We start from the raw sequence: 17,132 nt of genomic DNA on the forward strand, positions 1-17,132 counted from the left end.
TGGAGGAGTAGTGTTAATTTTGCTTAATTTTTAAGCAAAAGTGCACACTACTGTGTGTTATCCAAGTATATATGAGAGTTTCATTTTTTTAAACATGCATAATTTTGAAAGTTAAAGTACAGGCATAATACAGCTATTGCACGTACACAGTTTATATTGACCAATTAAGGTATTTTTAAGTTTCTGATTGTTATATAACTGTTAACAGAACCAAAGCTTTAGTCAATGCTGTGAATTTGTATTATTATGTATTATTTGTATTATTTGTATTGTTATTATTATTTGTATTATGTGTTATTTGTATTATTTGTATTATATTAGCTTACTGGGTGAGGAATGTGTAAAACATTATTTTTCTCTCAACACTACACAGAGCTAATTCAAAATACATGTATTTATTTATAGGAGACTTTGCAAATTGATGAAGATGATAGACCAGAGTTGGTGTGGTGGAAATGCAAGAAGTGGGCATTACATATTGTAGCTCGTCTTTTTGAACGGTAACAAACTAATTAAAAATGGAGTTGGGTTTACAAATCTTGTTAACATTGCTTATGGTACTGTTAGACAAGACAGTGGGGCTGATTTAGCAATTGATTTAATGTGTTCACCAAAGAGATGTTTCTGCTGCTGTTCTCCACCTTGCACTGACACATCCAATGGTTTGAGGTTTTAGTGAGATGATTTGGCTTTCTAAGCCAGCAGGAAAGTAGCCTGAAAAAGTATATACGTATATATATATATATGTGTGTGTGTGTGTGTGTATAATATATATATATTGTTTTTGTACTGCGTTCAGCTACAACTGCGTGTATTCTTGAATACAGAGTCAGAGAAAGATTTGAAAAGAAGTCCAAAAACATGGAGGTTATAGAGCTTGTGACAAAATGCATCTTTATTTACTTGACTATAATATTGTACCACCTGAGAATCTAAGAAAAGAAAAGGGAAGTGAGGCATTATAGGAGGAAGCATTAAGTGAGGAAATAATGACTTAGTAGGATATCTGTGGAAAAGGATTTTTTGGGGATGGGAGGCTACTCAGAGTCCTTGGTGTTGTAGAAAGTACTCTGTTTTCTTGACACAGAAGACTCTTCACAATGTAAATATCTGTCTTCTCTTTGTTTTAAAGGTATGGAAGTCCGGGAAATGTAACAAAAGAGTATTTTGAATTCTCAGAGTTTTTTTTAAAAACGTATGCTGTGGGCATACAACAGGTAAGCACAGTTCGTTTGTTTCTGAATTAGATCATTTTGGCTGAACACAAAGGTATTACTTTTCAATAAACAGTGTGTTCACAACGAAGTTCAGGAAACAAAACTGAACAGAATAAGGCCAATTTTTCATTGTAGTGTTTGAGAAATTCTTTAGAACTCTTCTTAGTGTCATCTTTAACTGAGGTATAATAACACAAATTTTCAGCAATTCAAAAAACCCTGCAGGAAAACTTTCATAAAAGGTGAGTGCTTATAAAACAGTGTTACCATTATGTATAAATATTCTCTGTGTAACTGAGAGAAAAGAAATGATGCATGGGTTTCACATCACAAAGGGATGTATTTTCAGGTCGCTCTTTAGAAAGTGATTTTGCAGCAGACAGCTTAGGAACACTAGAGTCTGTCCTATTTTATGTTAGGAAGATGTAATCAGATTAGAAGGCGTCTGGAGAATATCAGTAGAAGTTATTTTATACCTGGTAAGCATATTTTATGAAAACAGGCCAAAAATTCACAGTTTACAAGAGAACTGTTTTTGTTGGGGAATGCTTAGTATTTGTATTTAATGTGGCTTTCTGGAGACAGTTCAGTTTTGGTAAAGTTGCACAGAAGAGAGGAAGTTCCTGTCAGAGTTTTTGCAATTTTTTGCCAGCTTAATTGTGGACATCTGGGAACATGGGCTTCCAGACTTCTAACATCTCCCTGGTTTGGTGGAATGGCTATAGCAATTGGGTGCTTGGAAGCCCCGAGTGTGGCGGTTCACAAGATCAGATGTTTCTGGTACAGCTCCTGTTTCTCATCCAGCCTGCTATATACTGGATGACTGGGGGTGGTATTTCCCAGGCTTTCAACTTTTCAAATAAATCTCTTGAGTGTCCAGGCTTTTGGGTTGCATATTCCAGACAGACTTCTAAGAAGTCAGGAGAGTGCAATACACTCTCCTGCTCATAGAACCATAGAATCTTTAAGGTTGGAAAAAAGCTACAAAAGAGGAGGTATCGAAGACCTTACAAAAATCCAGAAAGACTACGTCCACCACCTTCTTTTTGTCCACCGAAAGGTTGACTTCATCATAGAAGGAGATCAGATTACCAAGGCAAGATTCTCCCTTTATGAACCCATGTTGACTATGCCTGATAATCAAGTCAGATTTAAACTAGCTTTCAAAATACAAGGATTGTCTGTAAAACAAAATTACTTTTCTCAATCCAGTTTGATGGAAAAAAAAAAACACAAACAAAACCAGCCAAACAAACAAAACAAAAACAAATAACAGTTTATCCATCAGTGTATCAATGCTGTATAAATATGTGAATGATAAGAACTAAAGGATGGTTTTGGTGAGACTGTAAATATTAAATAAAAAGGAGGGGGAAGCAATCTAATATAAATTCTAAGCTCTTTGCAATGATTAATTTTTGAGTGGAGAAATAGCTTTCCATGGGCAGCTGTCATTTGCGATAGTTAAAGCTTATGTTTGATGAAAGACTACGACGTAGCAGAGAGCCGTTTAGCTTGAAAGATAAATGGTCTGGAAGATCTGCACATTTCTTCAATTTCTCTCTCATAAATGCTGATTTGCCACATTCCACTGCATAGTTAGTCTGAATGCTATTGTGAATATTACATTACTATGCTTTTGTTACTTATTTATCAGTTGTTCCGTTGTTAAATGTTGATATTGTGCTAGAGTCCATATGAAATATAGACAATCTTTGCCCAAGGAGATTATTGTTTAAAAAAAAAAAAAAAAAAAGACTAAGGTCAGACTTAGTTCCCCTAAGGGAAGGAATTATGTTCAAAATAAGATTTATTGTAGTGTTGTTGTTGTAAAGAATTCTGAAGCCGAGTTGTCCTTCTGAAAATACGATTCAAATATTTTGTCATGCATTTTACGTGATTTTTATTGTTATTCATGTATGTGCCAAGTCTTTACACTTACTAACATTCAGTAGTTCATTTGCCATTAGTCCAGATTAGTGGCTTTGCACTGTAAGATTTTCTTCGTGGATGAAGTCTTTATAACGAAGAAGCATTGTGTAATAGTTTGTAATAGCATGCGACATGACTCTGAGTGTTAAAACAGGCAATTGAAGTTAAGGTTTTTGCATCTCTTCCAATTAACAGGTTTAGGTGTTAAAAAAAAGAAAATTAGGTTGGTTTAGTATCTCTGTTCTTACCACTCTTCTTCTAAAGTCATTTGTCTACTTCAGGGGCCTGTCTGTTACAAATGAACACAGACACCGTTTGATTTGGAAGCCAAACAGTTTGAAACTCTCACTGTTGTTTTACTGTATCTATTCCAAATTTTGTTCAGGCCTGTGTAAACTGTGAGTCTGTGAATACTGAAGTATGTCTTTGGTTTACAGTCACAAGTGATCACATCTAGTGATCTAGTCTAGTGGTAAAATGTACATAAATGCTTGCATGATCAGGCCCTTAATGTTTAAATGATTTCTGACTTTTGAGTAAAAGGCCTTACAGCAATTACTAACACTAGAACTTCTGTTGTAAAACTGTTCTGTCCATGCTGGAATTCCCTGAAAAGGTGCTTTGCATATCTGTGCAAGAGGGCTAATTTTCTGTCTTCATTTAAAAATATCAATTCATTATTTCCTTAGGTTCTCTTAAGAATCTTAGACCAATACAGACAAAAAGACTATGTTGCACCACGTGTTCTTCAGCAGACATTAAATTATCTGAACCAAGGGGTGATACACTCTGTAACATGGAAGCAAATGAAGCCACACATACAGGTCAGTGCATAAAATCCAGCCATAAGCACTGTGTGTCGTCAGGGTGATAAAAGCATATATTTTTTTCAGTTTTAAACGTTTCATAAATCTTTCATGCAGTGATCAGCCTCGATGAAAAATAGCATTCCTACACTAATGCGGTTGTTTTTTACAGTATTATGACTAACTTTTATTGCAGATATTGTGAACTCAAAGATACTGTTCCATAAGTTCTTATTTTGCTGAATTCTGCCAGAAAGTCTTAATGTTCTGGCTTTTATTTGTTATTAGTGTTCAGAAATGACTATAAGTTTGGAAATTAATAATTGATTGCAGTACAAAGACAGTCACCAAAGAGAACATCAACTACGAGGAGCTGAACTCTGTTTTAAGAGCATGTTTTATAAATATATGTAAGAACAAGTGAAAAGTGATTTTCATACTTTTTTTTCATGTTGTAAGCTCCACTGTTGTAGTCAGGTAATATCATGAACATTATGGGAAGGATGCAGAAACCCAGTCTCACATTAAATGTTGCACTGGTGAGATCCTTCTGTAGAAATCAGTGCTCTGCTATTTACAGACTATGTCCTGAAGTATATTTTGTGTGATGCTGGATTATTATAAAGCTAGATTATATAATTACTTCTATCTTGTCAGTTGCAAAAGGAAAGTACGTGTATTGTAAGTTTATTTCTGTTAACCAAAATAAAAGAGTAAAAGAATTTTACTCTTCAGAAAAAGAGGTCTATTAAGCTAGTGCACAATGGAGGGAAGCTATACTGGAATTTGATTTTCTATGTACTTATGTGTATTTGACTCCTCTAATATTATAGAGTATAACAGAAGAAGTGATATTCTCCCTAATGTGCTACAAAGACGAGGATGAAGAGCTGTGGCAAGAGGATCCATATGAATATATCCGCATGAAATTTGGTAACTGTCTTTAGTTAGAATTTATTTTCTGCTTTCATCACAATTGTACACTATAGTCCCAAATATACCATGGCCACTATGACGTCTCTGTCTTCACCAGTGTCCTGAACAGTAGGAAGAAGAGATTTTTTTTTTTCTTAAATCCCATGAATCTATAACTAAGAGGAAGGCAGATCAAATGAGTTTTGGCCATCTGCCTGGTGCTCTTAAACTAATTCTCTTGACATCTTTTTCTACTTCAGATTTGCTCAGTGCAGCCAGATCGGCTTGCTCACCTTTTAATGCCAATTTCAGAATCCTGAAATGGAGATGTTGACAGCTGTCTGCAAGTTCTTGCAGCTCACACTTTGACCAGAAGAGGCCTGACTTGCTCTTTCTTTACTGAAAATTGTTCTTGTTTTCAGTATCTTTTGCCAATTGTTATTACTAAATTGTAAAACAATTAGGTACAAGTATTCTTTCAAAATAATTAGCGAAGAATCTTGGGAACTACACATTGGACCAAATTATGAGTAATAATTTATATTAAAAGAGTCATCTCATTGAAAAAGGGAAGGGTGCTTAAAAATACAGCAATTTTAGCTGGAAAATTCCAGTAAGACAGGCACCACAGCGACATTTAGCATTTGGAAATTTTTAATTAGTTGCCTTCTTGTTAGCATATCTAAAAACAGAATATGAAAGATCCTAGAATACTTTAAAAAAAAAAAAAAGACACAAAGAACTGGAAGAGTTGTTATATAGAAAATGGACCGTGATATAGCGCTGATCACTGGGGTACAAATATGTAGCTGATTTTTGGTATCTAAATTCAGTTCTTTCTTTGTAAGCAGTGAAGCCTTTTTTAATCTGTGACTGAGAGTTAAATACAGATTTGAAATGTATTGTGGAAGGTAGGAAAATAGAAGCATAGAAGTACATTTACGTTAAATTTCGTGAGAAGCATTTGCATTTGGAACAAGAATTCCAGTAGTCTGGTAGTATTTCTTAATCATGATTTATCTTTAAAATCTCAGGAAAGTTAATGTGTAATTTTAACCACGTTTTAAGATTACTTTTCTAGACCTTTTACTTAATTCAATCTGTGGAGGGATGTTTGGATTAGAACATGTTTGGCAGCACAGATTTTTTTTTTCAATATATAAATTATATTTTCAATATGATTAAAGGAGGTTTACTTGTAATGAAAGAAGTTAAAAAGCTTCAGCTTTCAGCAGATTTAAAACTACCCCCAGATCCAAGTATTTTTTACATTCAAAGAGTTCCCATGAGGTTTTAATAAAATCAAGCCAAAATTGTGTACATATGGTATACAGATGGCACTGGAATGCATTGTTGTTCTTCTTATAGTGGTTTTAATTAAAAAAAAAAAAAAAAAAGCACAATTTCTCATCTCTTAAATACATGGTCTCAAAAGAATTAATGAATAAATAATGCATTCTTAATAAAGAGAGTGGTGAGTGCTTAGTAGACTAGGAAGGCAAGAAGTAAATGACCTCATAGGTGACATGAGCTTGGGTCTGACTCTTTAACCGTGAAGTGAAGACAGCCATGAACGGTTTTGTGTCCCACAAACTCTAACCACTTTATTAAAATTTAATTATTATGTTGTATTCAGAAAGTGAGTTTATTTCTTTTTTAATATTAGATGTATTTGAAGATTATGCATCCACTACAACAGCAGCACAGAATCTTCTTTATACAGCAGCAAAGAAGAGAAAAGAGGTATGGTACTAGTGTTTTTTAATTTTTATTTGAAATTTTCTTAAAAACATTATTTTCCTTTAAAATTGAAGATGCTACAGGAAGCTAGTCTTGAAAAATCTACTTGCTGATGCATAATCAACCTCTTTCCTGGCTGAGTGCTATGAATTTGAGGGAAATTAAAATATGTATGTATTAATAAATAAATAAATGATTTCCTCTTGCAGATATAAAATTAACCTGCTAGATAAAAACTGGGTCAGAGAATAGATGTAGTGATATTTTCTCAAGTTTATGAACAGCCTCTGTCATGGCTGTTAAGAGCTTCTCAAATTGTAGCACGAGGAAAAGTGAACCTGATCCTTACTAATTTTCACTGGTGCAATTTAAAATCCTGTTGACAACAATGAAATCAGGAAGAATGAAATTAATTTCATACAACTGCTCTTTAAATAGGGACGTAACTTTTCTGTGGACACTTTCCTTTCTATACGTAACACTGATATATGGAAAAAAAAGGATTTAGCCTAGCCCTGGAAAGCATGCATGTTTGCTAAAACTACTGTGAAATACTGTTTGAGCCTCTTTTCTCCTCGCCTTTTTTGATTTGTCTCAAAACAACAAAAATGCCTTATTTACTATTACTAATATGAAATTTCAAATAAACTAATTCCGTTTTGTCAAGTTTAGGTGAAAAGCTGGACATGAACTTTCTAAATTTTAAATATGGAAAGATGCTACATGTAGTACCTCCCAGTTACTTTGGTCAGGATGAGATTTCTTCTTATAAAAGTCATGATTTTTTTTAAACTTCAACAATGCTATTGAAATAATTTGATTTAGATACCTCACTGACAGAAGGAGATTGTTTTTTGTCTTGTGTAGGTATTACCAAAAATGATGGCATATTGCTACCAGATTCTGACAGAGCCAAACATTGATCCAAGGAAAAAAGATGGAGCTTTGCATGTTATAGGATCCCTAGCAGATATTTTACTGAAGGTAAGTGGGTGAGGAAGTAAAACAGGTTTATATTTGTAATTCTTATTATGAACTCCCTTTTCCAATGCAATATGTTAGCTTTTAAAAGTATGGTTAGTTCATAACCATATTAATGAAGTCTGAGAGATTGCGTTGTGCAGTAAGGTTTGTTTCTTTAAAAATATTAACATTCTTTCCTTTTTTTTTTAATATTCCCATTTTATATACTGATTTTTGTTCCCAAGTTTCTCCAAAGCTCTGCTCGTTTGCTACTGCACCATCCTTTGTTCCTCTCATGCTTTACTAGTAAAATGGAAGAGCTTTAAAAAAAATATATATACATTCCACCAGTAACGTTGCTTATGATTCTTCATCAAAATCCCCAACAGCTTGCACTATTGTGGGTTTCTGCTGGTTCCAGAAAAATGTTTACTAAACGTGTTGTAAGAATGTCCTGTCTAGCTTTATAGCCTTTAGACCCTAAAATACATTACTTTAAGTCTCATTTCATCAGCCCGTTGGGAGTTTTGCAAATAAGTGGAAAGAGTACAGGGTTTCTATCCTTCCTCCATGTTTTATGTGCAGTATGTTTACAATTTGAAGTTTTTCCCCCGAATTTGAGTGCACATTTAACCCACAGTGTTGCTGTCTAATATAGTAGTTGTTACAGTTTCCCTTACATTTTGGTAGACTGTGGAGTCCAAGTACGCCCTCTCTCCACATCAAAACTAACTGCCAAAAAGTTATAACTTTTAGAATGAAAATGGGGGTCTTGTGCTGGAGGCTTCCTTTTCAAGTATGCAAAAATGTATTTTATGCAAGTTGTCTCTATGTGCAGGATGTTTCTTCATACATAGCCTTGCATTCAACAAGGCTGAATGCTGGGTGCTGCACTTGGGTCATAACAACCACATACAGCAGTATAGGCTTGCAGATGGAGTGGCTGGAAAGTTACCCAGCAAAAAAGGATCTGGAGGTGCTGGTCAGCAGCTGGCTGAACAAGAGCCAGCAGCGTGCCCGAGAAGGCCAATGGCATCCTGGCCTGCATCAGGTATAGTGTGGCTAGCAGGGGTAGGGAAGTTATTGTCCCTCTGTACTCACCACTGGTGAGACCGCACCTCAAATACTGTGCTTGGTTTTGGGCCCCTCACTGCAGGAAGGTTATTGAGTTGCTGGAACATGTTCAGAGAAGAGAGCAACAAAGCTGGTGAAGGGCCTAGAAAATAAGAACTCCAAGGAGCGGCTGAGGGAACTGGGGCAGTTTAGTCTGGAGAACAGGAGGCTGAGGGGAGACCTTGTCGCTCTCTACAACTACCTGAAAGGAGGCTGTGGGGATATGGGGGTCGGTCTCTTTTCTCAGGTGTCAAGTGATAGGACATGAGGAAATGACCTCAAGTTGCACTTCGGGAGGTTTAGGTTGGATATCAGGAAGAATTTCTTCAGAGAAAGGGTTGTTAGGCATTGGAACAGGCTGCCCAGGGAAGTGGTGGAGCCCCCATCCCTGGAGATATTTAAGAGATATGTGTGTGGTGCTTAGGGACATGACTTGGTAGTGTTAGGTGATGGTTGGACTTGACAATCTTAAGGGTCTTTTCTAATGTAAATGATTCTATGGTTCATGTTACAAGGAACATTTTATCAACATACACCAATCTGATCCAAAATCCTGAAACATCAATAACTTCTGCAAATTTTTTGTAGATACAGTGGATTATAAACACTCTCCCTCATGTTGAAATATAACAGTGAAAGAGGAGGATATTTTCTGTGTTGTGAAAAACCTTTCATATTGAATGGGGTTTCATTTATCTCTGTTCTGAGGAAGAAAATAAAGGATTTATTACACTCTACTGCTAGTATTTGAAATTTTCAGTCATGAAACTTAAAGTTACAAGGTATTTTATAAAAGAGTAGTAATCCCCAAACACTGTAGTCTCTTCTCTACTCTGAATTTCTTGTGTTTGGCATTTAGCAGATGGAAAAATTCCACGAACTGTTTCTGCATAAAATACTTGATTTGTAAGTGTCTTCTGGCTGATGAGTTGACTGAGATATAGATTGTAAGTAGCTCATAGACATGATGACCCTGACTTATCCACATGGATCTCCACAGATGCTCCAGTTCAGTGCATGCAAACCTCTGACCTGTGTATACAAGGGAAAATTCTTTTCCCTTCTCTGTGTTTTTTTCCTCTCCTTAGTTCTTCATCTGTCTCTCTGAAGGTTTGGGAAACTGGGGGGGGAAAAATGATGAATGGATTAGTGAAGTAGGAGTCTGATCAGTTAAGATATATTTTGTATTGTACGTTCCCTTTCCCCACTTCTCACCGTAGCCACTCAACCATTCCTTTAGGTTGTAACACAGTCCCCTGTGTGTATCTTTTCTCATATGCTGGGATTATAGGTTGTAGGAAAGTCCCCAGTGTCCATGCTGGTGGTTCTAGCTTTCTGTAAATGTCTTGTGATTTTCCAAATTTGGAATATTGAAGAATATTTTAAATTAAATCTCTCTTGCCAAAGAGATTTCTTTCACTAAAGACTTACCTTTTTCCACTGATAACAACATTATTAGCAACATTAATAAACATATAAAACGATGTGAGTTGTAGCATGTAAAAGAATCAGCTTTAATGTTTATAGTAATGACAGGTCATTTGATACTCAAATCTATTGCATGCTAAGCTTACATTTATCTTAAGCTATGTACGTACTTCTTTGTGGGAAGACTGGAGGGAGGTACAAGGTTCTTCATCCTAATTATTTTTTAGGAATACAAGTCAGCTGGAACTAGTGCTTTAGAAACAAAGAAAATTCCAGGTATAGTATTGTAAACAGTAGTCTAGAGTTGAATATTATATGTATGATTTTTTTTTTTTTTTTTACTTAAATGGCTTTGAACTTGCAACGCTCATTAGGTTTGCTCAGTTCAAGACACATGATTCAAATCTCTTCATGAGACAGAGTATATCTGTATTACTTGGACAAATAATTGCATTTTTCCATGGACTTCAAGATAGTTAAAATGGATTGCTGGCTAAAGTGGAGTATATAAAGTGAATGGTCTCAAAAATTAATTTTTATTTTCACCAACAGAAGAGTGTATTCAAGGATCAAATGGAGCTGATGTTACAGAACCACGTATTTCCTTTGTTCATGTCTAACCTGGGGTACCTCAGAGCTAGAGTAAGTTCACCAATTATATCAGTTTCAGTATTTGGTATGATTCTTTCCTTTGCAGTTTAACTTCCTTCTGAATGTCAATGAAAACAATAAAGCAAATATGTAGTAGAATTTGTAATAACTATCTTGTACAGTAATTTTTCAGCATTTTGATTTTAAAAATGATTTGTCACTTAAATGAATTGATGAAAGATCTCTGTTACGTTATTGTTTATTACCTCAATCAGACAGGGGAATTTGAGCAGTGGTTGTGACCATTTTTCATTAGCAGATCTCAGTAACTAGAGCTGTTGGACAGCTGTGAAGAATAGGTAGGATTTCCACAGAGTAGGTAATGAGACTTTGAATGTAGTGTGAACAAAATTCAAGTGCCCATATGAGTCATAAACAAACAGTTAATTTTCTTCAAATTCTTTTCTGATTTTTTTTGTCCCCAGGAGGACCAAAACTGTGAATACCGATTATGTACATACTGGATTTATTGGAATTTGAGCAAGGAAAATACAAAAATCTTGAGTGCAAAAACTGTCATGTGTTACTGTATGAACACACTGTAATCAAGAAAAAAGATAGCCCTAAGTTGCTTTTTTTTTTTTTTTTCATGCAGTCCTGTTGGGTACTTCATTCATTCAGTGCTTTGAAGTTTCACAATGAGCTGAACTTGAGGAATGCAGTAGAGTTGGCAAAGAAGAGCCTGATTGATGATAAGGAAATGCCTGTTAAAGTAGAAGCTGCCATAGCTCTTCAGACGTTAATAAGCAACCAGGAGCAAGGTATGCTACAGTGATTCATCAGTTGTATATACTGATTTATTTATTTATTGATAGAGATGAGGAGGTTTGTGCAGATTTATCTGAACATTTCTGCCATTTAAAGACACAGATTTCAGAACACTTCATCATCTTTTGACAGCTTCACTCACTTATTAGATACTGTATACATCGCAGAATTCTGACTTCAAGCTTTATGGAAGGTTTCTTGCACAAGAGTCAGTATCAACATATTTCATTTAATAAAGTGCATAGTATCTGTCTTTCATTTTGTTTAATGAAGTGAAATAGTGAATAGCTTAAGAATTAATGCTGCCGATGTATGAGGGCATGTATTACCCTAAAACAGTGGATAATTTTTGTAAATCGCTTTTCGTTATTGGAATGAATGACATGGTGGTGAATGTACATTTGATTTACTTAGCCTACTAGTTACAGGCTGTAAAAGTGCCGTGGGTAGGGTTTTTAGTGCATGTATACGTGAATTAAACTTTTAAAAAATATTTCATTCAAAAGTAGTCAGTTATCTAGTAGTTTTCAGCTATTATATATTTATGTTTAAGGATAGTTAATTCCACCTAATTTCAATATTATTTTTTTTAGCCAAGGAATATGTGAAGCCATATGTAAGGCCAGTTATGCAAGAGCTCTTGCACATTGTTAGAGAGACAGAAAATGATGATCTTACTAACGTAATCCAGAAGATGATCTGTGAATACAGTCAGGAAGTAGCTACCATTGCTGTTGACATGACACAACACCTGGTAAGAGACAATATTAAAATCACAGTCCAGTCACAAGCACATGTGTGGTTTGTTAAACATCTTAAGAACTTTACTTGAAGTGCACACTGTTTAAAATAGTCCCTACAGAATTCATCTATAGTGTTCATAATACTATATTTTTTTCAGTCTGAAGCGTCTTTAAAACCTTTAAGCTTTTCTGAGATACTGAATTTTGTCAATGATTTTAATGAGTCAAGCTCTGACTATTTAACATTTCAAATGTCTTAACATAACCAGACTTCACAAAAAAAAGCCTAGAAAGACCTCCAAACTTTCAAAACTAAGTAGCATATTTTTCATCAATGATGGCTCTTACAGATAGGGCAGATTGCTGTTTTTGCACTAGCTATCTTGGTTTTGCATGGAAAAATTAAAAATGTCTTTTTTCATAGGCAGAAATATTTGGTAAAGTACTTCAGAGTGAGGAGTATGAGGAAGTGGAGGACAAAACAGTTATGGCCATGGGCATCTTGCACACAATTGACACTATCCTGACAGTTGTGGAAGATCACAAGGAGGTGAGATACATACATACATCTTACATACACCTTCTGCTTTCCCTAATGCCTTTCCTTCATGATGACAAGCAGTTCTATGTATGTGTTGCATCACTTGATGGACATGAGTGCGTATTTACTATAGCAGGATGGTGAATTAGTACCAAGTGACCTCTGACAAATCTGAATTTAAAGCCCAGTTTACTTTTGTGATTTCTTAATTATTTAGCTCTTAAATTTGCAGGGTATTTCTATCATGAGGGTAAAATATTGACCCCTTACTGTGGTGAACACTTCATTGGATAATTATTACAGACTATTAAAAGTAGATTTTGAGGAGTAATATTTTGTATAAGCATGATTTTTTTTATAATGGTGACTGTGTTTTGTTGTTTACCTAGTAGTTTCTTGGATAGAATTCCTAGGAACTGGTCTTTCTGTTGTAATGCAAGTCTACGTTTCACGTATTCAGAGAAAAAGAGATTCTTTATGCTCATAGAACCTGAGCTGGCTGAGGTAGGAAGGAGTTCAGTGACTGAAGAAAGGGGCAAAGTCTGCCAGTAACTTTGAACTCAGTTGACATAAAGCACAAAAATGCTTTGCCCTAGATGGCTTTGCTTCCTTTTGATTTACAATGAGAAGGTTTCATTGCAAAAGTGGAATCTTAATATTCTAATTAATGTATTCTAAGATTATAAGCTTCATAATATTTTCTTGCGTGACCGTTGTGTGTTCGAATTTGAAAACATCTTTCATTCCTTTATAAGAACCCCTTGCATCTTTTGAAAGCTAACATGATGTCTGTTACCTCTCTTGATGCTCGGTTTAGCTTACCTGAAGTAGATCTTCAGGTTTTACCCTTGGGGTTTGGGGGTATTTTGGACATAAATTTAGTAGCTTGTTTTTCTGTTATGTGAAGCACAAACTGAAATACTGTGCAGAATACTCTTCATCTCAGAATCTTATGTGATTTTAGAAGTGATATAAATTATACACAAATGATACACGAGGCTGAAAACTCCGTAGAAATTCCTTTCCTTTTCACCATTAACTGTGTAGAGCTTAGGGGATGATCAGTTTTAAGCCATGTGTCTGAATGTTTTGCTTGAGGGTACGTGGATGAATCTGTGATCACATACTTAAGCCCTTTGCTGGAAGAAACCCAGGAAGCCTGACATCCTGCAAGACTTTGAGTTTAATGAATGACCAGTGGTAATAACATGAAATGCCTATGTCTGATGGTTTTACTTAGACTTGCAATGTGTCCATATGAGTCTCCTTGCAATTTGGTTTCCTTCATGTCATCTCTCTGACCAACATCGCAAGGCTGAATAAATTATCCTCTCCCTTGCCCACCTCAACAGATAGCCACACAACAACTTTTGTCTGACTTTTTAGCACAGTTGTATTCTCCTAAATTTTACACATGGTCTTCTTGCTGGGCCTGTTTTGGGAAGCTCTTCATAGATCTTAAGCAAAAGCATCTCTGTCTCTCCCTCTGTCTCTCCCTCTGTCTCTCCCTCTGTCTCTCCCTCTGTCTCTCCCTCTGTCTCTCCCTCTGTCTCTCCCTCTGTCTCTCCCTCTGTCTCTCCCTCTGTCTCTCCCTCTGTCTCTCCCTCTGTCTCTCCCTCTGTCTCTCCCTCTGTCTCTCCCTCTGTCTCTCCCTCTGTCTCTCCCTCTGTCTCTCCCTCTGTCTCTCCCTCTGTCTCTCCCTCTGTCTCTCCCTCTCTTTCAACCCATTCTACTTCAGAGATTTTGTACTGAGGCCTTACCTCAAAGTACAGTGTTAGCATCACCTTTTGCTTTATATCCAGAAGGGACAACAGAAACAGTTTTTCACAGGATCTGCAGAATAACTCTGAAATAAGAATTTTTAAAATAAACAAAAATGCTGCAAGTGACATGTTTTAAAAAGCAATACTGTTTATTGAAAATTTGGATACTTAAATTGGTGAGACCTTATTTCATAATTTTGTGGTCGTTAAATCAGAATTTAGAAAGTGATAAAAATACCTGTTTGCTTTGAAGAACTTAAACTGAATTAATCAAGTACGTTGATCAAATTACTGTCTTTCTAAATTTTTAAATAAACTTTGTTTTTTTAATTTCAGATAACTCAACAGCTGGAGAGTATCTGTTTGCAGATCATCGGCCTTGTTTTGCAGAAACATGTTATAGGTATCTCTTGGAGCTAATTTTTAGAAACACATTACAGGTTTTTGCATGAAAAATTCTTGAATTATTACAAACAATACTGTCTTCCTGGACAGAACTTCATCTTCTGTTGTTGTTGTTCACTTCTTTAAGAATTAAAAACAGAGGATGCAGTTCCTTATAGTTCTAGCACCGTATTAAAGGACAAAATCTATATTTACTATTTTATGGACTTGATGTGCAATTAAATTACCTCTTTATCAGTTTCCTGCATTAAAGAGCTGCACAGCTTTGTGCTAAGGCATTTTAAGAAAAAACAAAATTTGAGAAAGTAAAAATATTTTGCAGTAAGTCATTAGAAGCAATGCCTTTGATGCACAGGTAATGCATTTTTCCAGTGCGTGTTTATTATAAAAAGCAATGTATATTGTTGCAACTGTAGCCAACATAAGACCTTAAATAGTCTTTTCCAGTTTGTATTATTTTTATTCATCTTGATATAATTAGTAATTGCCATCTTCTAGTTGTTTTATAACTCAGGACTTGAGTTTCAGATTTCAAGATCTTTGCAAGCGATTTTTTTTTTTTAAACAAACTTGTTTCTTCTTTCCAGAGTTTTATGAAGAAATTCTTTCCTTGGCATACAGCTTGACATGCCAGATGATTTCACCTCAAATGTGGCAGCTTTTAGGTGTTCTGTATGAGGTTTTCCAGCAGGATTGCTTTGAATACTTTGCAGGTATTACCACTTCTATCCTCTTCATGTCTCAGCTGTTTGGGAATTCATCTCCAGAGCCCGCCTTACAAAGGTCACTTCCATTTAGTGTCTTGGTATAAAATGATCGTGTACTTTAGTCATGCCCTGACCATCTGTTTAGTGTGGGAGTGTAACAGGAGCATATTTAGCTAGAGAAGCATGTTCAAATCTGTCAGTATGATCAGTTATCGTTGGAGGTCCTGAACTCAAAGAAAGTTGAAATATACAAAGTTAATGGGAAACTACAAATTCCTAAATCAAACTGTTGTTCTATTCTGTTTCTTCTCCTGAGAATGCATTGTGCATGGTGCACTTTATGAAGTAGACTTTTGCAAAGTTTCAATTTCTAACCGTGTCCAGGAATCTGTGCTAATGAATCCCATTACAGGACTACAGCCTCACTGAATAGCACTTTAAGGATTGGTTTGCTTTTTTTCCTCTTTATTTCTCTCCTCTACAGATATGATGCCTCTCTTGCATAATTATGTGACCATTGACACTGATACTTTACTGTCTAATCCAAAGCATTTAGAAATCATTTATGCTATGTGTAAAAAGGTAAGCATTCTGATTCTTACTGTTATGCTTATCACGGGTACCTAACAAACAGGTTAAAAGTGACCTAACATGCCAGGTGGTAGCCAGTCATTGCAGAATAAAATGAAGTTTGGTCTCATCTCAGTTCCAAGTAGTCATAGCACCTTCACACTTTCAAGTGATATACTTTTTAAAAAAACTGTGCACAAATGTGTGGGAGAAAGTTGCTGTGCCGTTGTTTGCCTTGACTCTCTTCTATGAACAGCTATTTTGGTAAGCAGAGGAATTAATGAAGCCTGATTTCCTTGGGTTGTATATCTTGTGATTGGGTTCTTTAGTTCTCAGCTAAGGTGCAAACTCATTGGAAGTTCTTCCCACATTTTCCTGTTTCCCTTTTATACAGATTCTGTCACGTATAATAAAGGACAAGATCACACTGCAGCCTATGTCTGATTTGGGGCATTATTAAGTCTTAGGAACCTATCTACTTGCTTATTTTTAAGAGACTTATGGGGATTTAATGTGTTTGTGAATTCTACTTCTTTGTCAAGTTTGATTGACATTAGCTGTAGGGTTGAAACATACTGAGAAGAAACAGTCAGTTTCATGCATATGTGCATGTACATAGAGTGATTACATACATCTCATTTTTAATCTGAAACTAGCCTAGAGATAGGACCTCACTTTGCCAGGCTGTTAATCTGCCAGTGTTTATTAGAATTGAAGTCAGAAAATGGAAACAGGATGTGAAAAACATCAATGATTCTTCCAAGTAACATTACCTTTGAAAAAGGGAAAGTGATAAAGGACGTATAGAGGATACTAACATTAATAAAGAACAATAGCAATTTCTTCTGAATTTTTAGATTCATTGTTAGT

The 17,132-nt window shown here is 35.5% G+C and overlaps 1 protein-coding gene across 1 annotated transcript in view; it reads left to right on the plus strand.

The window, feature by feature from the left end:
• The window catches only part of IPO8 (importin 8), a 51,601-nt gene that overhangs the window by 15,679 nt on the left and 18,790 nt on the right, over window positions 1-17,132 (plus strand). Inside the window, exons 7-19 of the mRNA XM_035550902.2 lie at window positions 406-500; window positions 1,133-1,217; window positions 3,839-3,973; window positions 4,789-4,888; window positions 6,537-6,613; window positions 7,478-7,594; window positions 10,667-10,756; window positions 11,361-11,526; window positions 12,127-12,287; window positions 12,701-12,826; window positions 14,917-14,983; window positions 15,573-15,698; window positions 16,177-16,274. Coding sequence (XP_035406795.1) covers window positions 406-500; window positions 1,133-1,217; window positions 3,839-3,973; window positions 4,789-4,888; window positions 6,537-6,613; window positions 7,478-7,594; window positions 10,667-10,756; window positions 11,361-11,526; window positions 12,127-12,287; window positions 12,701-12,826; window positions 14,917-14,983; window positions 15,573-15,698; window positions 16,177-16,274 — 1,443 coding nt within the window. The remainder of the gene's footprint in view (window positions 1-405; window positions 501-1,132; window positions 1,218-3,838; window positions 3,974-4,788; window positions 4,889-6,536; window positions 6,614-7,477; window positions 7,595-10,666; window positions 10,757-11,360; window positions 11,527-12,126; window positions 12,288-12,700; window positions 12,827-14,916; window positions 14,984-15,572; window positions 15,699-16,176; window positions 16,275-17,132) is intronic.

Source organism: Cygnus atratus, chromosome 1 (genome assembly GCF_013377495.2).
Source record: "Cygnus atratus isolate AKBS03 ecotype Queensland, Australia chromosome 1, CAtr_DNAZoo_HiC_assembly, whole genome shotgun sequence".
NCBI lineage: Eukaryota > Metazoa > Chordata > Aves > Anseriformes > Anatidae > Cygnus > Cygnus atratus.